Source organism: Trachypithecus francoisi, unplaced genomic scaffold, assembly GCF_009764315.1.
Source record: "Trachypithecus francoisi isolate TF-2019V2 unplaced genomic scaffold, Tfra_2.0 Lachesis_group4, whole genome shotgun sequence".
Taxonomy (NCBI): domain Eukaryota; kingdom Metazoa; phylum Chordata; class Mammalia; order Primates; family Cercopithecidae; genus Trachypithecus; species Trachypithecus francoisi.
The window spans coordinates 88579027-88603127 of NW_022681469.1; the positions used below are offsets into that span (position 1 = coordinate 88579027).

At 35.3% G+C, this 24101-nt stretch overlaps 1 protein-coding gene and 1 pseudogene across 2 annotated transcripts; both read right to left on the bottom strand.

The window, feature by feature from the left end:
* Positions 1-24101, bottom strand: AGR3 (anterior gradient 3, protein disulphide isomerase family member). 2 transcript variants are annotated; one of them, XM_033193343.1, is made up of 9 exons: positions 24023-24069; positions 22813-22844; positions 21267-21402; positions 16859-16922; positions 3226-3278; positions 2596-2672; positions 1991-2054; positions 1130-1213; positions 7-225 (listed from the first exon to the last, which is right to left on the bottom strand). In XM_033193343.1, the coding sequence occupies exons 3-9, from the start codon at positions 21373-21375 to the stop codon at positions 176-178; spliced, it is 501 nt and encodes a 166-aa protein (XP_033049234.1). In that variant the 5' UTR covers positions 21376-21402; positions 22813-22844; positions 24023-24069; the 3' UTR covers positions 7-175. The 2 variants fall into 2 exon arrangements, with proteins under 2 accessions (XP_033049233.1, XP_033049234.1); XM_033193342.1 differs by lacking the exon at positions 22813-22844 and having other exon boundaries at positions 1-225; positions 24023-24101.
* Positions 4862-7061, bottom strand: LOC117072891 (annotated as a pseudogene).

The window sequence follows — 24101 nt, forward strand, 5'->3', positions numbered from 1 at the left end:
TCAGTCTCAGATTTAAAAAACATTCATTTTAATAAGACTATTGCAAATACATTAAAAAACTAAACAGTAATATTACAAAATCTATATACTTGCACATTTAATATTTGTCAATGTGCCAGAGGTTTTCTTCATTCAATTTGACTTCTTCGAAGTGAAGGCATTTTTCCATCATCCCTTATAATTCTGATTGAATAAGTCTTAATGCTTTCTTCATGTTTTCTATCACTGAAATAAGAGTTAATATATATTATGCTATTAACAAATGAAAGTACAAATGCTATGGTCTATTAACTCTAGAACCTGAAATTGACCTAATAGCTTTGAAAACTTGAGAATTCATCTGTGACATTAAGGAATATGCTAAAAGTGTACATGTAAATTTAGGGATTAGACCATTGAGAACTGGTTGGTCAACTTTATGTTGAATAATTTCATTAGAGGAGTTTTGAGGAATACCTCTTTTATTTTTTAATGGATCATTTTGTATTAGTATTGCTAGATCTTACAGGCACAGTTGTCTTACTAAATGTGGTTGACAATGAATGTTGTAAAAAATAGATTTGGCCAGGCATGGTAGGTCATGCTTGTAATCCCAGCATTTTGGGAGGCTGAGGTGGCGGGATCACTTGAGGCCAGGAGTTTGAGAACAGCCTGGGAAACATACCAAGACCCTGTCTCTACAAAAAAAAAAAAAAAAAAAAAAAAAAAAAAAAGAGAGGATTAAAGTCCTAAGTAAGACTGTACCTCCTTGCTTATAGGCATTAAAGAAAGATGAAATGATTTTACTATCATTTGAGGAAATCACATGAGATCTTTGATACTAGGAGAATGGACTGCCTCAAGTTTCTGTCATTTTAATGTGTACTATATTCTTTTTAGTGATCTCAGAATTTAGTAATCATAAAAGCCCTTAGGCATCCCTGTTAAAATAGATTCTGAGCTACCCCCAAAATTCTGATTTTGGTGGGAGCCAGAAGTTGGCATTTTAAACACCACCACTAGCCTCAGTGATTCTGGTGTGTAGATAGCACCGTTTGTGGAGAAGCACTGATGTAAGGCATCATTGTCCCTTAACTAACAGTCAGGGGTCAGCTATGACCACTGTTTCAGATCGTTTGTGAATACTTACATAGGGGTAAATCCCGAGGCTCGTATGTGTACAATCTGTTAGAATATCTTCCAGCTATATCAGCTCTGACTGTTAAAGAAGGGTCTGTCAAGAAAAAAACCGAGTCACTAAAGTATAATTTAGCATGTTCTTTTTTTCCACGCTTGTAAAAATTTTATTATTATTATTTTATATCTGGGGGTTATGTGTGCAAGTTTGCTACATAGATATATTGTGTGATGCTGAAGTTTGGGCTTCAAATGAACCCAACACCCAAATATTGAACATAGTACCCAACAGTTAGTTTTTCACCCTTTGGCCCCCTCCCTCCTTCCCTTGTTTTGGAGTTCCTATTGTCTATTGTTCCCCTCTTTATGTCCATGTGTAACCAGTGTTTAGCTCCTATTTATACGTGTGAACATGCACTATTTGGTTTTCTGTTTCTGTGTTAATTTGCTTAGGATAATGGCCCCTGGCTACATCCATAAAACGTTGTTAAAATCATTTTTGTTTCTTAATCTAAAACAAATGTCAAGCAAATTTATAAGCAAAATTAGTTTTCACACGTCAGTTCATGATGAATTAACCTGAATTCTCCTTTTAGTGTGTCATAGATCTAAGTCAATCTAGTCTGGGGTACTATATTGAAAGTACATTGGGATATAGATTTAATAGCATACGTGTTTTGAAAAAATATTTAAAATTTTCAAATTGCAGAGATAGTGGATTTTGGTTGTAGAACTGACAAGAGCTGATATTGATTGGATTAGAAATGACTTCTCTTTAAAAAGAATAGTACTTGAACCAGCATTTAAAAATAACAGCAAGAATGCTGACTTCTACTAATTTTGTAGATCTGATGAAATGAGATCACATACATACCTACAAACATGATTCTAGGCACATATTGCCCATCAGGTGATAAATTCTTATCAGTGGTTTCATGCTAGCAGAAGAAAAAAAAAAGAATGTTATTGGATTCGTTTGTTTTTGATAGTTTCAGGATGATTTTGTGTGAAGTAGACTGTCAGTAAATTCTATTTTGGCCTTTTATAATTCCACATAACTTCCTCTATTAACCAACATTTAGCTCCTTGTGCTTTAAAAATAGAAAAAAAGGCCGAGTGTGGTGTCTCATGCCTGTAATCCCAGCATTTTGGGAGACTGAGGCGGATGGATCACTTGAGGTCAGGAGTTTGAGACCAGCCTAACCAACAAGGTGAAACCCCATCTTTCCTAAAAATATAAAAATTAGCTGGGCATGGTGGCAGGTGCCTGTAGTCTCAGCTACTCGGGAGGCTGAGACAGGAGAAATAACTTGAACCAGGGAGGCTGAAGTTGCTGTGAACCCAGATCGCGCCACTGCACTCCAGCCTGGGCGACAGATCGAGACCCCATCTAAAAAAAAAAGAAAAAAGAAAAAAAAAAAGGGATTCAAATTTTCCATGAAATTATACTATTAAGAAAACATCATAAAGTTTATGTACCATAAGGTTTAGCATGATGAACTTATTCTGAGCCATTTCTTGTATTTCTTCATTTTGGGCAAATACTTGTTTTAGTGCTGTAGGGGAAAACAAAATTGTCAGTTAGTTTTAAGGATCAAGAGAACTTTAATGTAGCATGGCAAAATAAAGCTAATATTTAGCATTTGTTTGCATATATATATGAGGTGTAAATATTAATAGTTCATTGGCCTGTTGCCACTTTGTCCCTTATTGGAAAGCAATGAGAGACAGTCCGTTCAAGGAGACATCAAAGGATAATCACAGTGAAGACACTAGTTTTATAATTTTATGTAACTCATTGACTCATTGGTTAAGACAACAACTTTTTTCTTTCAGTGTTTCTCCACCCTCTCAGCTCACCCCTTTCTTTTCATGGGAAGAAGAGGAATATCTAATTTCCAAGGGGATATAATAGAAATGTTCAGTAGATTGGTAACAATCATTGTGGTCTTTAAGCACTTCAGTAAAATGATGGTACTCTGGCAGTTGTCCAATTTTTGTTTAATGAGATTTGCTGAGTGCCTTCTTAGCTATTATTACCAGGTCACTTTTCCTATTTTATATTGGAAATATTATGTATTATAATAAGAGCTCAGGGGCTAAAATTACCTTGGCAGTATTGACAATCTTCCAGGTGATGAATAACCATTAATGGCTTCTTACTAAACAAAGAAAGTATGGAATTAAGTCAAATGATTAACATTGAGTCAAAACATACAGTGGAGTTAGATTTGAAGTTTTATTAGTTTCAATAAGACTTACAGTAGTAACTCAGATTTACAAATCATAGCACTGTAGTCAATAGCAGTGTTACTCTATTTGTGGCCCCAGAACTGACAGTATCAGTATCACTAGGTAGCTTATTAGGAACTTAAATTCAAAGTCTCCATTCCAAAATTAGCAAAGGCTCCATTCCAAAATTAGCTGGTCGTGGTGGCATGAGCCTGTAGTCCCAGCTGCTCTGGAGACTGAGACATGAGAATCACTTGAACCCAGGAGGTGAGGTTGCAGTGAGCCGAGATGGCACCACCGCACTCCAGCCTAGGTGACAGAGCGAGACTCTGTCTCACACAAACAAACAAAAAACCAAAGGCTTCATCCCAGACCCACTCAAATCAGAATCTTTGGGGTGAGGGGTGGTGTCAGGCATCTGTAGTTTAACAAGGTTATTAGGTAATTCTTATGTACTCTATAGTGCAGTTAGAGAAAATCAATTGCTTATCCAGAGATAAAGAGCTATTATGAACAATGTATTCATTTCCAATGAACACTTAGTATAAGATTTCAGGAAAGTTAAAGATTTTTAAATTTAGTTTTTAAAAAAGGTTTTATAAAAAAGCTATTAATATTTGACTATTTTCATATCCTTTCATTCTTGCACATTGTAGAATGTACAGACAACGTAAGTGGGAGTTTCCTAGTTAATACATTTTTGGGGGGTCATTTTGATTTTAACCATAAAAAAGTGAAAAAGATAAAAATTCTTCCTCCTACTGCTGGCTTCTATAACTATGCTGTATTACTTTTCTTTATATTTTCTCCCAGAGGTTTTCAGGTCATATAACTGAAAATCTATATGAATACGTATATATATTGTATATACCCAGATGCATGTTCATATATATGTGCATGTATTTCATTTTAAAAAACAAAAATACTAGCACACAAGTATCTATATTTTGCTTTTAAAATATAACATATCTTAGATATGCCACTGTTCTTTTATATTCTATTCTATTATATGAATATATTTTATCTTATTAGTCCCCCCAAAGATGGATATTAAATTGTTTCCAATCTCTTGTATTTAAATTGTTCCTAAACATTTACATTTGTACATTTATTTGGTAAACATGCTTTTTTTTTTTAAGGCACACAGTTTCCTTACACTCATAATTGCATACTAAACTCTTGTATAGTTCATATTTACAACCCGCCATAACGTTTTTGCATTCTGAATTAGTCCTTCACATTTTGATATTTGGCATAATGTTCAAACACACTTTTTACACACTGACCTCTCCTTAAACCATTCACAGATTTAATAAATCCTACAGAAAAACACTCAGAAATTATTTGAAGGCTTGATCTTCAACCACTCACAGATTTAATAGATCCTACAGAAAAACATTCAGAGATTATTTGAAGGCTTGATCTTCTATTTACTTCAAGATGACAGAATAGTTAGTTTCTCGTGATGAAATACTATGAGAACGGAGAATTAACAAACTGTTGTGTAATTCATCAGAGAAGCATATTAACTCTGCTGAAGTACCACTGAATGAAACAAAAATGAATCTGTGAAGTAGCAATCAGATTGGCAGGCTGGTTTCTATGTCCCATCACTCTCATCGTCTTCTATTATTATGTTTTCTTCCATGTCTCCTTAGGCTGAAAAGGGCTGAGGCTGGCTGGCAGGCAGTTCACTGGCACTATTCTGACTCAGAGGAAGAGACCAGGTTTCTGGCTCTGTGTCCTGAGCGGGTTCACCCAGAGATTCCTCTGCAGAATGCCCTCCATTAAGCTGGGCCTCATCTCCACTGTCAGGGTGGATTGTTCCATGTTCCTTGTCAGTCAGGACTTCCATTTTCAATCTTCCAAAGTGTTGCTTTTTCAATCTTCCAAAGTGTTGCTTCAGAGGGAGCCTTCCAATATCTTGGATAAAAGAAATCTGAGCTTGATTTCTCATCGGAATGGTTAGTAGAGCAAGGTATGACAGTAGCTGAGTTTGGAGGCATAAAGCTGGTGCGCAGAAGTTAGGAAAAAGTGCTTTTGCTGCCAGGCAATTTTCCCGATACTTTTTATTTATTAGAAACCACTGGGTTGTGTGCAAGGGTCAAAAACTTGATCCTCCTCCTTGGTAATGAGCATATCCTCGGGCTTTGTTGGAATGTATCACACCTCTCGTAGCTATAGCTGTCCTAAATTTCCTGAGTACAGAGTGTGTATTCCGGTCACCACTGAGGATATCTGCAAAACTTAGAAATTCACTGGCTCTCACAATATCATTAGTTTCCATGAAGAAATCTATGTAGTTTTGGTGAAGATATAAATTAAATAAGTCTCCTGGCATGTGTGACATTTCTACTACCTCCTCAGGTTCAACAAGTATGTATCCCGTTCATATTCTGATAAATGAGAGGGCAACCGAGATGAGTCTAATTCTGTTAAAGATGCTCTTTTATGGTATAGGATTTTCCTCAAAGATCAGAATAGAAACAGAGAAACATCTTTGCCACCAATAGCTTGGACCTCTTGATGTTCAAAAACCCTGTCAGGTTTTTTTCTTCGTTTTGATTTTGACAGCACAGCACTCGATTTTAAAGACATTCTTTTTTTCCTTGGCCATAAGTTGTTTTCCCCTTTTGAAGAAGAAATCTGGAGGCTGTTTATTGCACTTCTCGTATCACCAGAACATCCTTGACAGAGCAACTCTAAAGAAGTTTTGTCAGCAACAGTAATTTTTCCTGCACTCTTGTTAGCTTCTATACTCACTATTCGATTAAGAAATTTCGTCATAATTGTTGGTGCCACAGGGTTGAAACTAATATTTGAGATAGAACACTCTTCCTGAATTTCTTTGGGAAACAAGAAACTTTGATTATTATCACCACTGAGACTGTCAGAGATTATAAATGTAAGAGGACATCGATCAATCTTCACATACTTCCTTAGAACTTCATGTAAAGTATGAGAATCCCGATAAAACTGGTTAGGTAAATCTTCAACCAGAATTATGTTCTTATCAGCTCTCAGATGGATCAGTAAGCATGTGTAACTTGTTATACTTTGTTGCTCTTAGTAGAAACTTGGAAAACTGCTATCTGAGACTGATAGGGAAACATACGGAAGCTTGATTCAGTATGAAACATTTCCTTGAAATCATCTTTTTGGAAGTCTGGTAAAACTGGATTAATCCACTCTTATACTTGAATACCATGCTTATTTGATAGTATTTTTTTGGTAGTTGTTGTTCCACATCCAGGAGGACCTGTTATTAATAAAATAGATCCATCCTGTTTTGGTTGCCTTTCTAAGACTTGAGCTTTTTACCAGGTTTCAACTTCTTCAATTTTCTTTTTATGCACAGTAAGTTCATGCTAAGTTTCTGGTTTATATTTATCTACCCATGATTCATTTTCTGACAGATAGTCTTTTGAATTTTCTAAATCATAAATCTGTTCTAAGGAAGATAGACTTCCTATTTTTCTAGCTGGAAATAATCCTACTTTCTGATGTAGAAGGCTCATTTTTTCTTTATGACTTCGGTTATTCACACCTAATGATGTGGCAGTAATAGTAGAGATGACTCTACACTCTAGAAAATCATTGAAAGATGGGTCATCCAGTCTGTTACCTTTGTGGAAGATACCTTTGGTCTAAGAAAAGTTTTTGACATTATAAGCTGTAATAGTTCCCATCCATAGTATAGGACCTGTAGTACATTAAACTAAATTCACCTCCTTTAAAAAGCTGGTAACTGTTCCTGAAGATGCCAGATTCCTGAAAGGAGAGACCATGCAGTTTTTTAAAAATTGATTTTGCTCAGGCAAGAGAAAGAAATCAAGGGTATCCAGTTAGGAAAAGAAGAAGTCAAATTGTCCCTGTTTGCAGATGACATGATTGTATATTTAGAAAAACCCATCGTCTCAGCCCAAAATCTCCTTAAGCTGATAAGCAACTTCAGCAAAGTCTCAGGATACAAAATTAATGTGCAAAAATCACAAGCATTCTTATACACCAGTAACAGACAAGCAGAGAGCCAAGTCAGGAATGAACTTCCATTCACAATTGCTTCAAAGAGAATAAAATACCTAGGAATCCAGCTTACAAGGGATGTAAAGGACCTCTTCAAGGAGAACTACAAACCACTGCTCAGTGAAATCAAAGAGGACACAAACAAATGGAAGAACATACCATGCTCATGGATAGGAAGAATCAATATCGTGAAAATGGCCATACTGCCCAAGGTGATTTATAGATTCAATGCCATCCCCATCAAGCTACCAATGAGTTTCTTCACAGAATTGGAAAAAACTGCTTTAAAGTTCATATGGAACCAAAAAAGAGCCCGCATTGCCAAGACAATCCTAGGTCAAAAGGACAAAGCTGGAGGCGTCACGCTACCTGACTTCAAACTATACTACAAGGCTACAGTAACCAAAACAGCATGGTACTGGTACCACAACAGAGAAATAGACCAGTGGAACAGAACAGAGTCCTCAGAAATAATACCACACATCTACAGCCATCTGATCTTTGACAAACCTGACAAAAACAAGAAATGGGGAAAGGATTCCCTATTTAATAAATGGTGCTGGGAAAATTGGCTAGCCACAAGTAGAAAGCTGAAACTGGATCCTTTCCTTACCCCTTATACGAAAATTAATTCAAGATGGATTAGAGACTTAAATGTTAGACCTAATACCATAAAAACCCTAGAAGAAAATCTAGGTAGTACCATTCAGGACATAGGCATGGGCAAGGACTTCATGTCTAAAACACCAAAAGCAACGGCAGCAAAAGCCAAAATTGACAAATGGGATCTCATTAAACTAAAGAGCTTTTGCACAGCAAAAGAAACTACCATCAGAGTGAACAGGCAACCTACAGAATGGGAGAAAATTTTTGCAACCTACTCATCTGACAAAGGGCTAATATCCAGAATCTACAAAGAACTCAAACAAATATACAAGAAAAAAACAAACAACCCCATCAAAAAGTGGGGAAAGGATATGAACAGACATTTCTCAAAAGAAGACATCCATACAGCCAACAGACACATGAAAAAATGCTCGTCATCACTCGCCATCAGAGAAATGCAAATCAAAACCACAATGAGATACCATCTCACACCAGTTAGAATGGCAATCATTAAGAAGTCAGGAAACAATAGATGTTGGAGAGGATGTGGAGAAATAGGAACACTTTTACACTGTTGGTGGGATTGTAAACTAGTTCAACCATTATGGAAAACAGTATGGCGATTCCTCAAGGATCTAGAACTAGATGTACCATATGACCCAGCCATCCCACTACTGGGTATATACCCAAAGGATTATAAATTACTCTACTACAAAGACACATGCACACGTATGTTTATTGCGGCACTATTCACAATAGCAAAGACTTGGAATCAACCCAAATGTCCATCTGTGACAGACTGGATTAAGAAAATGTGGCACATATACACCATGGAATACTATGCAGCCATCAAAAAGGATGAGTTTGCGTCCTTTGTAGGGACATGGATGCAGCTGGAACCATCATTCTTAGCAAACTATCACAAGAAGAGAAAACCAAACACCGCATGTTCTCACTCATAGGTGGGAACTGAACAATGAGATCACTTGGACTCGGGAAGGGGAACATCACACACTGGGGCCTATCATGGGGAGGGGGGAGGAGGGAGGGATTGCATTGGGGAGTTATACATGATATAAACGTTATGCACATGTACCCTAGAACTTAAAGTATAATAAAAAATAAAAAAAGAAAAAGAAAAAAAAAAAATTCAAATACTAAAAAAAAAAAAAAAAAAAAAAAAAAAAAAAAAAAATTGATTTTGCACATAGATGTGTATGTTTGCAAATACATTTCCAGAAGTAGAATTTCTGGGTCAAAGAGTGTGTGCATTTATAATTCTGATATATACTCTCCATAGAAGCTGTACCAATTCATATTCTCTCTGGTAGTGTGAGCAGTAGTTGTTTTCGCTATTCTCACTAAAGCTGGTTATTAGTTTAAATTGTTTTTAATCCAACAGGTGAAAAGAGGGAAATGAATGTGGTTTGTCTTTCTTATAAAAAATAGTCAATCTTGTATATTTGAGTACTTATTTTTCTATTCTGTGAACTTTCATATTCTTTTCTCATTTTTTTCTGTTGACTTGTTAACTTTTTTCTTATTAATATGGAGTATATTGTATATTAGAGAAAGTCACCCTTTTAATATGTGCTGCAGTTTTCCATTTAAAAAATATTTTTCCTTTGTTTACTGTAAGGTTTTTGTTATGCAGAAAATTCCGTGTAATTGAAAATATTAGTCATTTCTTTCAGACTTTTTCTTTTCTCTTCTCCTTTTCTTTGGTTATGCTCAAGCCTAGCAGACAGGAATAGCACGAGGCCAGGGAAGCATCTAGAAGACTAAAATTAGAGGCTTTATTTTTGTATCCCAGGTATCATTCTTGCCTCACTATAATCTTGGCTCTCCCCTACTCCAAGCATTTAAAGAAATAAAATTTTGCAGTAGTATCTTCTAGCACCTTAATGATTTAATTTTCATGATTATATCTTTCTAATTTATTTCTGCATAAATGTGAGATATGGATACAAATTTATTTGTTTTTCCCAGATGGCTATCAACTTCTCTCTGACACTAATTATTATGTAACCTGTCTCCCCTATTCCTGATTTAAAATACTACTTCCTGTATTAAAAATTTCCTGTAGTATCTATTTATCTATGGAGTTTGTCAATGATCAATAATCGATTTACTTACTTATTTGACAAGTAAAAGTTGTGTACATTTATGGTGTATGGCATGCTGTTTTGATATATATATATTGTGCAGTGGTTAAATCAAGCTATTTAACATATGCATCACCTCATATACTTATTTTTTGTGGTGAGAATATTTAAAATTTACTCTCAGCAATTTTCAAGTATAAAATATATTGTTATTAACTATTATTCCCACAATATACAACAGATCTCTAAAATTTATTTCACTTAACTGAATAATGTGTCCTTTGAGCAAGAACTCCCTATCCTCACCCCCAGACTCTAGTAACCACCATTTTCCTTTGTTTCTATGAGTTTGACTTTTTTAGATTACACATGTGAGATTATGTGACATTTGTGTTCCTGTATCTGGCTTGTTTCACTCACCATAACGTCCTCCAGGTTCTTCTGTGTTGCTGCAAATGACAGTGAGCATGGGAGTGCAGATATCTCTTAGACATACCGATTTTATCTTTTTGATATATGCCCAGCAGGGAATTACTGGATCATATGGTAGTTCTATTTTTAATTTTTTGAGTAATCTCCATACATTATGCTTTCCATAATGGCTGTACTAATTTACATTCCCACCAACAGTGTAAAAGGGTTCTCTTTTCTCCACATTCTTGCCAACACTTGCTATTATTCATCTTTTGGATAATAGCCTTTCTAAAAGGAGTGAGGTGGTATTTCATTGTGGAGTTAATTTGCATTTCCCTGATGATTAGTGATGTTAAGTATTGTTTTCATCTACCTGTTGGCCCTTTGTCTCCTTTTTTTTGAGATGGAGGTTTCGCTCTTGTTGCCCAGGCTGGAGTGCAACGGTGCGATCTCGGCTCACCACAACCTCTGCCTCCTAGGTTCAAGTGATTTTCCTGCCTCAGCCTCCCGAGTAGCTGGGATTACAGGCATGCACCACCATGCCTGGCTAATTTTGAATTTTTAGTAGAGATGGGGTTTCTCCATGTTGGTCGGGCTGGTCTCCGACTCTCGACCCCAAGTGATCTGCCCGCCTTGGCCTCCCAAAGTGCTGGGATTCGAGGTGTGAGCCACAGCGCCCAGCCTGTATGTCTTCTTTTCAGAAATGTCTATTTAGGTCTTTTGTCCATTTTTAAAACACAGATTCCATTTTTGTTTTGTTATTGAGTTGAGTTCCTTACGTATTTGCCTCTTTTCAGATGTAGGGCTTTCACATACTGTCTTCTATTCTGTTGGTTATTTCTTCACTCTGTTATTGTCTCCTTTGCTATACAGAAGCTTTTTAGTTTGATGTAATCTCACTTGTCTATTTTTGCTTTTGTTTCCCATGTTTTTGAGGTCATATAAAAAAAAATCATTGCCCTGACTAATGTCTGGGTATATAGAATGATTTTTAAATACTGTTTTAATTTTAAGTGAATTGTGAGCGTCAAAGGAGATAGGCTCTTTGGATACCTATTCAGAATTTCCTTCTTTCCAATGGCTAAATAGTATTTTATTGTGTACATATACCATATTTTATCAATTCATGTGTTGATGGTCAGAAAAGATACTTGATATAATTTCAGTCTTCTTACATTTGTTAGACGTGTTTTGCGGTCTATCATGTGATCTGTTCTAAAAAATAATCCCTATGCTATTGAGAATGTATCTTCTCTTGCTGTTTGATTAAATGCTCTGTATATGTTTGTTAGGTCAATTTGGTCTAAAGTGTAGTTCAAGTCCAGTGTTTCCTTTTTTTTTTTTTTTTTTTGAGACGGAGTCTTGCTCTGCCACTCAGGCTGGAGTGCAGTGGCCGGATCTCAGCTCACTGCAAGCTCCGCCTCCCGGGTTTACGCCATTCTCCTGCCTCAGCCTCCCGAGTAGCTGGGACTACAGGCCCCCGCCTCGTCGCCCGGCTAGTTTTTTGTATTTTTAAGTAGAGACAGGGTTTCACCATATTAGCCAGGATTGTCTCGATCTCCTGACCTCGTGATCCGCCCGTCTCGGCCTCCCAAAGTGCTGGGATTACAGGCTTGAGCCACCGCGCCCGGCCTAGTGTTTCCTTATTGACTTTTTGGATGATCTGTTCATTGTTGAAAGTGGGGTATTGAAGTCCCTTACTATTGTTGTGTTGTAATCTATCCCTCTTTTCAGATCTATTAATATCTGATATATGTATTTAGGTACTGTGATGTTAGATGAATATATATTTATAATTGTTATACCTTCTTGGTAAATTAATCTCTTTGCTATTATATAATGACCTTCTTTGTTTCTGTTTACATTTTTTGACTTAAAGTCTGTTTTGTCTGATGTAAGTGTAGCTACTTTTTTTTTGGTTTGTTTTGTTTCCATTTGTATAGGATATACTTTTTGATCCTTTCAACTGCAGTTAATAAGCATCCTTCAAGGTGAAGTGAGGCCCAGCATGGTGGCTCATGCCTGTAATCCCAGCACTTTGGGAGGCCAAGGTGGGAGGATTGCTTGAGCTTAAGAGTTTGAGACTAGTCTGGGCAACATGGTGTAACCCTGTCTCTACCAAAAGTACAAAAATTGGCCCGTGTGGTGGCACACATTTGAAGTCCCAGCTACTCGAGAGGCTGAGGCAGGAGGATCGCTTGAGCCTATAGTTGAGTCTTGTGAGGTTTTTTTTTTTTTTTCCAGGGGGCAGGGAGAATCGGTTTTTTAATCTATTGAGTCACTCTATGTCTTTTGACTGGAGGTCCAAATCCATTTACATTCAAAGTTTTATTTCTAAACTTTTATTATGTTTTGTTTATTTACAAGTAACACACTGTTTATTATTGCTTTGTAAAATGTTTAATAATGATTAAGGCCTAATCCTTATTGCTGTCTTTTCAGAATGTTCCTAACTATCCTAACTACTCATGTCTATTTTTTAATTTCAATTTTAGAATTATCTTTTAAAAAAATCTTATTGCAATTTATTGTGATCATCTTAAAAAGTTTTTTAAGTATAGAGAGAATTGGCATTTTTATGATGTTAAGTCTTGCAATCCAAGAATATAATATGCACTGACATTGGTTTGGAAATTTCTTTTTTCTTTTCAGTGTATTTAGGTTCATACAGATTTTGCACATCTTCTGTCAAGTTTATTCTGGAGTATTTCCTTCTTTGTCATTGTAAATGAGGTATTTTGCAAGTTTTCTTGGATGTGTTTTTCTATATATAAATACAGTCAATTTTTAAATATCAGTGTATTCCCATCTAATTCAACAGAATTTTTGTTATTCTGAACATTTAAATTTTTAAAGTTTTTCAGGTATATAAATTATCATTTGCAAATAAAGATACTTTTAACTTTTCCTTTCTACATTTTCTACTGTTTCCTCCTATACTTGCATTAGTTAGTACCTCCAGAAAAATGTTAGTAGTTGTTGTGATTGTAGATATACTTGTCTTATCCGCACTTTAATGGGACACTTCTATTTGCTTTCCCAGTAAGCATAATGTGTTCATTTTTGTTGTTGTTGTTGCTACTGTTGGAATGCTATTTCTTTGTTAGGGTTAATTTAAAGAAATTAATATTATCAAATGCAAAGTCTTAAAAATTCAAATATAGATGTTTTATTCTATTAATGCATTTTCAGAATTTATGGAGATGAGAGATACTTGTATGGATTGTCTCCTTATAAATATTAAATTATTTTAATTAGTACATTTCTTAATCCTAAACCACCCTGGCATTATCAGACCAAACCTTAATTTATCAGGAAATATTTTTCAAATGTTCTGCTGGTGCTCCTTACTAATATGTTTTTTGTTTGTTACACTGATATTTGGAAGTGAGATTCTTCTGTAGACTTCTTTCTTTTCTAATACTTGCCCAATATTGAAACAATAGTTAATTTGAAATCTTTCTTCATCTTTAAAGAGTATTGCAATAGAATGTTCTTTAGATATTTCATTAATTTAATAATCTGTTTCTCAGCTTTATTCCCAAAGACTCAGTAGGCCTTTAAGAATAAAAACAGTATCATACTTGGTCATTGAACCTAAAACAGTGTCTGGCACATAGCAGTGGGCATTCAAGGAATACTTGACTGATTAATTATAAATCTGGATTTTTAAAAAAGCTACTCAAATTGCTCTGATATTAAAACAGGCAGGGCTTAGAACTGCTGCCCTATACCTGTTTTCTATTTAAGCCTGTGTAATGCCTAATAAGTAATACTACTTTGTTTATACAACATACTCAAAAGCTTGATTGAGTAATAAATTCATTAATACACAGGTATTTAGAGCTTTCGTTTATAAAATGCATTCTAACAGCAACTATTAGTCCCACTGGCATACAATAGCAGAGCAAATACTTGTGGCATCCTTTTGAAAACTAAAATGCCTTCTTTTGATTCTTCTATGAGGTATCTATATGATCTGCTAAAATTAACGGAGAATGGAGGATGCAAAATCAACATGCAAAATCAGTAGCATTTCTATACAACAATAACAAACTAGCTGAAAAAAAGAAATAAGAAAGCAGTGCTATTTACAATAACCACAGAAAGGCCAGGCGTGGTGGCTAATGCCTGCAATCCCAGCACTTTGGGAGGTTGAGGTGGGCGGATCACCTGAGATTAAGAGTTCAAGACTGGCCTGGCCAACATGGTGAAACTCTGTCTCTACTACTAATAAAAAATTAGCTGGACATGGTGGCGTGTGCCTGTAATCCCAGCTACTCAGGAGGTTGAGGCAGGAGAATCACTGGAACCTGGGAGGTGGAGGTTGCAGCAAGCTGAGATCGCGTCACTATACTCCAGCCTGGGCGACAGAGTGAGACTCCATCTCAAAAAAACAACAAACAAACAAAAACCACACACACATACACACACTCACACACACACACATACACATACCCCTAGGAATATATTAACCAAGGAGGTGAACGATCCCTACAAGAAAAACTATAAAACATTGATGAAAGAAATTGAAGAGAACGCCAAAAATGGAAAGACATCCCATGCCATGGATTGGAAGAATGAATTTTGCTAAAATGACCATACTACCGGAAGACATCTACAGATTCAATGCAATCTCTATCAAAATTCCAATGACATTTTTCACAGAAACAAAGAAAAAATCTTAAAATTTGTATAGAACCACAAAAGACTCCAAATAGTTCAAAGCAATACAGAGTGAAAAGAACAAACTGCAGGCATCATACTACTTGACTTCAAAATATACTGCAAAGCTATGGTAAACAAAACAGCATGGTATTGGCATAAAAACAGACACCTAGACCAATGGAATAGAATAGAAAACCCAGAAATAAATCCACATATTTAAAGTCAGCTGATTTTTGACAAAGGTGCCAAGAATATGCATTGGGGAAAGGACACCCTCTTCAATAAATAGTGCTGGAAAACGTGAATATTCATATGTAGAAGAATGAAACTAGACTCCTATCTCTCACCATATGCAAAAATCAATTCAAACTGAACTAAAGACTTGAATGTAAGACCCCAAACTATAAAACTCCTAGAAGAAAATATAAGGGAAGCCCTTCAGGACATTGTTCCCAGCAAAAAAATGTATGGGTAACACTTCAAAAGCAAATGCAACAAAAACAAAAATAGACAAATGGTATTATATCACCTGAGAAGCGTCTGAACAGCAAAGGAAACAAAAGAATAAGGGGATAACCTGTAGAATGGGAGAAATTATTTGCAAACTATTCATTTGACAAGGGCCTTATATCTAGAAGACACAAGGAACTCAAATAACTCAGCAACAAAAATCCCCAAATGATTTGATTTTAAAATGGGCAAAAGATCTGAATAGACATTTCTCAAAAGAAGACACACAAATGGCCAAGGATGTGAAGAAACTCTCAACATCTCTAATCATCAGGGAAAGGCAGATCAAACCACAATGAGATATTATCCCACCACAGTTAGAATTGATGTTATCAAGAAGACAAAAAATAACAAATGCTGGTGAGGATGCAGAGAAGAGGGAATTCTTATACACCGTTGGTAGGAATGTAAATTAGTACAGCCATTATGCAAAACATATAGAGGATTCTCAAAAAACTAAAAATATAACTACCATATGGTCCAGCTTTCCTACTACTGAGTATTTATTTTAAAAAATCAGTATATTAAAGAGATATCTGCATCTCCATATTTATTGAATCACTATTCACAATAGCCAAGATGTATAGAATCAACCTAAATGTACGTCAATGAATGAATGGATAAAGAAAAAGTGTTACATATTCACAGTGGACTATTACCTAGCCATAAAAAATAATGAAATGCTCTCATTCACAGCAGCATGAATGAGCCTGGAGGATGTGTTAAGTGAAATAAGTCAGACTTAAAAAGATAAATACCATGAATTCTGACTCATATAGGGTAGCTTAAGAAAAAGTTATACTAATAGAAGTAGAGAGTAGAACTCTGGTTATGAGAAGCTGGGAAGGGTTCAGAGCTGGAAAAATAAGGAGAGGTTGATTAATAGATGCAAAAATACAGCTAGATAGTAGGAATAGGTTCAAGTAGTCTACAGCACTATAGGGTACATGCAGTTAACGATAGTTTATTGTATATTTTTAAAAAGCTAATAGAGAGGATTTTGAGTGTTCCCACCAGAAAGAAAAGAAATGTTTGAGGTGATACATATGCTAATTACACTGATTTGATCACTACACATTGTGTACATGTATCAGCATATCACTCTATATTCCATAAATATGTACAATTATTATGAGTCTACTACAAATAAAAAGAAAAAAATGAGCTGAGAGTCATATTACCTTTTGTGAGCATAAAAGAGACCTTCTTCATAAGTTTGTACCCAAGTGATGTCATCTCCCCATCCTGAAATAGAAGAGAGAAATCAGTGCAGTAACCCAGAACTAGAGACGAGCTCTGAAATGGGTATCTAATAATCAGATATCTACCTACAGATATTTAACTAAGCCTTCAAGCTGTTGGCTGATATATGGTGCAGAGGACCCACAATTTTCACTAGATATGGAGGTGGTTTCCCTTTATATTGTAGTACTGAGGTTTTGCTACTGTATTTCAAACCTTGAGGCCCATGGCCTTCAAGCCAGTAAGTGCTTAATAAATGTTGTTATGATTAGAGCTGATTGAAAGGACATCTTTGGATAATGTAAAAGCTCTGGCTTTAGGAATGTTTGGAAAGTAACAGTTCATCTTTGCACACTTCGTAAGATTATTAGGAATCCTTTGGGCTGTACTCTACAATGCCCTCCTATTTTGGGTCCCAAGAGATGCTGACCTCTTCTAAGTCAGTATACATTGTGAAATAAGGGAATTCTGAATTTTGCTTTGAATTCTGACATAGAGAAAATTCTTGTGTAGGAATTTCATGGCTGAGAGGCATAATTAAACACATGTGTTTTGGAAGCACCCAAAAGAATGGAGAGAAAAAACAGAAAGCAATAAATATAGAGAGAACCCATTCGCCTTAAAGAAATGGTATGAATATTTGGGAATGTGTATTGGCAATTAAAGAATAAGATCATCAAGGAGAAGAATGCCCAGAACCTCCAAAAACATTACTGAGTATTTTCAGGAAGTGTCTCAGTCTATCAGTGAGAGAGATTGAATTAATGTGAAAATTAGCAATATTTAGAAGTCAATTTGGGCCCAGATTTTCGTGTACATTTCAAATGTTGTCAGACCACAGTTTCTGGCTTTAATGTCATGGTAAATATGATGATAATTTGATAAATATGATTCCATGATTTTTGCTTGTTTGTTTTTCATGTTTGTGTTCTGGTGACAGCTTTATTGAAATAAAATTAATACACCAATACAACTCACCTATTGAAAATGAATACTTTTGGCCAGGCGTGGTGGCTCATGCCTGTAATCCCAGCACTTTGCGAGGCCGAGGCGGGTGGATCGTTTGAGGTCAGGAGTTCAAGACCAGCCTAGCCAACATGGTTAAACCCCGTCTCTACTAAAAATACAAAAATTAGCTGGGTGTGGTAGCATGCACCTGTAGACCCAGCTACTCGGGAGGCTGAGGTAGGAGAATCCCTTGAACCTGGGAGGCGGATGTTGCAGTGAGCCAAGATTGCACCACTGCACTCCAGCCTGGGTAACAGAGCAAGACTCCATCTCAAAAAAAAAAAAAAAAAAAGAAAAAAGATGTATACTTTTTTCAGTATATCTACAAAGTTGTGCAACCATCATTACAATCAATTTTAGAACATTTTCATCTCCTCAAAAAAAAACTGTATACCATTTAGCTATCACCTGCTCCCCATTTTCTTCAACTGCCACAGCCCTAAGAAACCCCTAATCTAGTTTCTGTCTCTATAGATTTGCTTATGCTGGACTTTTCATATAAATGGAATCATACAATATGTAGGCTTTTGTGACTAGATTTTTTCACTCAGCATAACCTTTTTAAGGCTCATCCATATAGTGACATGTATTATTATTTAATTCTTTTTTTATGGTCAAATATTATTCCATTGTATGGATATACCACATTTTATTTATTTGTTCATCAGTTAATGGATAGTTGGGTTGTTTCCACTTTTTCCCTTTTATGAATAATGCCACCATGAACATACATAGACAGGTTTTTGAGTGGTATATGTTTTCATTTACCTTGGGTATACACCTAGGAGCGGAACTGCTGAACAAATGGTAACACTATATTTAGCTTTTTGAGGAGCTGTCAGGTTATTTTCTAAAGTGGCTACATCATTTTATATTCTCACCAGCAACGTTTTTTTTTTTTTTTTTTTTTTGCCTGATTTAAAATCTTAACATTGAAAAACATCTCTTGTTAGTTTAATGCCACATCTTAACAGGAACTCTTGCTCTCTGTAATAATCCTGAAAGATCCTCTTTCCAACTTTGGTTGAATACATTGCAATATCTATACACCACATTTTCCGTTAAGTAAAAGTTATTCTAAAACAGCAAGTGAGACTAGGCCTGTGCTTAATTTTCCCTCTTCTGATGCAAATATCATTCAATGCTGGAGCATTAGCAGTGGGGAAAATTTCTATTGTCTGCTCCTGCTCAATTTGGTTCCACAAACAGTAAAGGAACATCTGCTGCATAACTTACTCCACAAAGCAGTGGGAATACAAACATAGAGCAATATAATCCCTATTCTCAAAAAATTCTCCAAAGCTCTGTAGGAAAGCTATATTGCATTATAATAATTTTTTATATACTCTGTTATAATCACAATAGGTCAAAGCTGGTACAGTTTAAATGCACCTCATGGCTTCTGCTCATTACTCTAATTCTATCCCTATCTCTGTCTCTGGCTATGTTTTCTTGTCTTTTGAGATTTTATTCACTTATCTAACATATATTTATTAAGTATTTACTATCTGCCAAGCACTGGACTAGGTACTCAGCAATTCTGATTCAAAGGAAGTTGGGATTTTCTTGGATCACTGTATGCGTATGTATTTTTTTCTCCCTGAATCTTCTACTACCTTTATCTAATTAATCTTCCTTTTCTTCTTACTTCCTTCTCTACTTAACTGGTGCTGCCCTGTGCTCTAAGGGGCTCCATATGCTACTCTGTGTACTGTATCCAAACTCCTCCCACTCACCCCTACCTTTAATCTTCATTCATTCTGAGCCCATTCTCTCCGTTGTTCACCATGTAGCAATAGATGGTAAAAGACTTTGCCAAATGTAAACCAGTTCTCCATAATGGTGTTCTCAGCTAATATCAGTAATCTTCTGTGTTAAATTAGTTTCTTATCAATTGAAATAACAGAACCTTTAAGTTGTTTAAAATAGAGCATACAAATGTAATATATTTTTCAAAACATTCAACAAGAGTTTTAAATAAATATTTAGAAGTGAGCACACAGAATGTTGATGCTTTGTGGTACAGTTATCACAGTGCTGCTTAATGCAGACCTGGAAAATCTTTAAGTTTAGTCTTTGGAACTTTAAGGCTACTTGAGCTCATTGTTTTGCAACAATTACGCTTATATAGAGACATAGTGTTATGTTTAGGAAAATATTTCAACTTTTTCATTCATTTCTTTTGCAAAAATATATTGACTTTCTGTGTATATAGTTTGTGTGCTTGTTAAGCTGAAGTAGAGTTAATTAGCTTAGGTAAACATTGATGAGCACTTGGCTGGCACTCAGTACATCTGTTAAGAAATGAATGTACTTGGGAAGCAAGTCAATCTTTTAGAATTTGAAATTATATAATATATATCTATAACTATAGCATATATTTATATATAATTTATTATATATTATAACATAAATGTATACTATTGTATATAATATATATAATTTATATGTTATGATTATAATATATATGATATATATATATGTATCAGAGATAGGAACAGAATTATTTGTTCCCGCATGGTTATTCAAAACTAGCAGTATTACTACAAGGCACTTGACCACTATTTGCAGTGGTAATGTGAATGGAGCAAACGAATGGTCAAGTACTTGGTGGTAATACTGATAATTTTGAATAGCTATGTGGGGACAAATAATTCTGTTCCTACTTCTGTTACTTAAAGATATAGAAACCAACGCTGAGAAGGTTTTCTTTTATAAAATGTTTCTTTACAGATGAATATGTATTTGTTTCTTAGGCCAAAGTAAAACAGTAAATACAAAAAGAAATGTTTTCTAATCATGTAGCCAATGGCAATCCTTGATTATGTCTAAAACCACTGTCTTCCAGAGTCAATATAGCAAAGACTTGGGTACCCCAAATTCTCAGGGTTTGGGGTACAGTATAATTTTCTGGGAAGGCTTGTATAAAATCATTCCAAATTATTATTATTATTATTTTTTGGAGGACTGGGAAATAGAGGACTGGGAATTGGAGCAAATTTTGAGGAACCTTAAATTGCTATTAGGACACCAATATGACATAGCAATCAATCATTATTTTCTAGGACTCTGGTTACCAAATAGCGAGAGCAAGTCAATTCTCCATTATTTCAGCAAAAGATAATGCAAATTTATGTTATTGTTTGCTAGTTGATTTGATTCACTGCCTAAAATAAACTGATTCCTTCTGTTTTTAAAAATCCACTTTGAAGGAACACACAACAAAAATCATTCAGTTAGTTGAATTTGTTTTATAATTAGACCATGAGTGAAGACACCAGATATTTTAAAAAGCAATCCAAATGACTGAGTTTAGAAAATAAAATGAGATTACAGCACCTCTTGAGAGTGTTTGAGGAGGCCTCTTTTCCTTTTTTATTGCAATGGCAAGGTTGGAAGAAACTGCGACGAGTAAGAGGCAGAGAGCCAAAACTGAGTGTAGCATCATGTCTTCTAGAGAATCTCTCAGAAGAAGCTAGATGACAGAAAGGAATTCTCAGAATCTAGTGAGTTACTTCAAGCTATTATTAGAAGATATTTGCTAAGAGTTGGACCAATACTGTGATGACAGACTGTTCTGCTTTTTTGGTTTGACATGGTATAACCAACCACATAGAACTTTCATTCACATTTTATTTTTAAAATACTTAATCAACTCAATACATGCTCAGTTGGTGAAAAGTCACGTTCTGTGCATCCTGGGCATAGTGCTGTATAATTAAAAGAGAGCTGGATGAGGGCACACAAAGCCTGCTTCTGAATTGCCCTGTAGTGTTCACACCACCAAGATGAAACTCAAATAAGATTATGTTTTTTAATGTCTTGTAAACTATAAAGTGGCTTTTAGCAGGCAGAAATATTCTTTGCTTTTTGATTCTTCTGTATCTAGTAGGTCAAAACATTTTGACTCTATACCAAGATAAGATTATACATGAACAAATATTGCTTAAAATAGAAATCAGAGGAAAAATAGAATATGGAGGATTCTTGTCCTTCAGTTCCTTTATAGTTTCTTACCTTTCTCATCCTTCCAACAATTACTCAGAATTTTGCCCTTCAGTTTATAATACAGCTCTTTATAAAAATAAAATACTGTCATATTACTATAAATTAGACATATGTATAGAGAAGCGTAGATGTGCCATGATTACATTCTCATTCAAACCAATTCGTAACTCAATGTGAGTCTTTTATACTTTGCACATTAAGATAAAAACTAAAGTCCAAAGTTGGGCCTGATCTGAATCTGGTCATAAATCACTTGATAAATATATTACAGGAAGTCTGTAATACTTGTGAGATGTTTAGTTACAGCATTAGCATATAAAACTCATTTGAAAATGGTTGGCACATGCAGTTTTGAACCTTTACCTCAAAATATAAAATAAATATACAGATATCCTTCACATTTATTTAAAGTTTCTTTAAGATGTCTTTCCTATTGACTTATATTATTTAGTATTGAATTCATCACCAAAATAGTAAAATTTCCTTAGCCAAGTGAGTCTCCTGCCTTGGTCTCCCGAGTAGCTGGGATTACAGGTGTGTACCACCACACCTGGATAATTTTTCTATTTTTAATTGAGAGGGGGTTTCACCATGTTGGCTGGCTGGTCTCAAACTCCTGACCTCAAATCCACTTGCTTCAGCTTCCCAAAGTGCTGGGATTACAACGGTGAGCCACAGCTCCCGACCTCCTTTCATCTCTCCTCCTTTCCCCTCCTTTCCCCTCCTCTCCCCTCCTTTCCCCTCCCATCCTCTTCTGTCCTTTCTTTCCAGGCATATAAAACCCTGTTAAATAATGATCATGGTGCCTGATAAGGATTTCAGTTTAAGTTTCCATAACTTATTAAACCATAAAACATTTCAGAATATCATCTTGTACCTTAAGGCCTCGGTCATCTTGTACTTTAAAGACTGAAACAAAGGAAGGGTGGATTTTAGTAGAGGACAGGGACATTTGACTCTGGGACATGAAACCCAACCCAGCAAAGGCAGCCTTAGTTAGACAGGTTGGGAGTTGCAGTGGAGAAACTGAAGCAACCATCTAATACAGGATCTTAACCTGAATCCAGCAGGCTTCTAGAAGGCCTGTGGATGAGCTACAAAAGGCTCAAAACCCCTGGAAATTGCATGCAAAATTTTATCTGCCTGTTCCTTTTCCATGGGAATAGGGTCCAAAACGTCATTAAAATTCTTCCAGGGATCTTGGATATAAAGAAGAGTTAAGAAAAGTCAATCTGGAGGACGCTTTAGAAAGATTTTTCTATGCTAGGTACAGAGACAAGCAGGTGGAATCTGCATTTTAAAAAAGAAAAAGCATAACTTCATCATTTTGATATTTTAAAGCTGCCAAGCTTAGAGTTAGGTGGGAACATTTTTTTCTTTAAAATTTCAAATATGTATTATTGTCAAATACTTTCTAATTAAAAAATAAAAATCTTGGTTTTCTGGTTTTACACTGATAAATTATAAAATAGATATTAAATATATTCTGTGACAAAGCAGTACAACTTATACATTGTAGATTTTGAATAAATAATGCTTTCCTTGGTAAAATACAGTGTAAATTGCTGAGGGTCCTTTAGAATCAGTTGCAAGGCTAAGCTACTTGGGGGAACACAGATAAATATGGCATGGTTATAGGCCTATAGCAGCTTAAAATGCATTTGGGAGGCATATAACCATATGTCAGAAATTAGGTTGTATAAACATTGGTCAATTAGCATTTTCTGACATTAGTATTTTATTTTTCAAAAGTAATTTAACATAAGTAACTGATATTATAAGCGCCTATATTTTAAAATAAAACAAGACAAAAGAATATAAAGAAGAGCTATTATTACTTGTAGAATGATTTTTAAAGAGTCGTTTTTGTGGTTGACGTCAATTTATTCTAATACCATTAATATAAATGGAGATAAAACTATGAAACCAGCAAAGGAAATCCAGTTCGGTAAAAGAAGAAAATTAAAAATTCATTTCACTTTTCCAGCCTTTACTGAAAGCTTCACTTTTAAATAGCAAAAGGTAATTATTTAAATATTGCAAAGCTTGACCACTGATTAAGTAATCTGGAAACTTTGCTTGCTTACCTGACTTGGCCAGTGCTCTTGTTGGAAATGTACTCTGGATGTTTCTGGTTAAAAATGGGTGTGGATTTATAGACACACA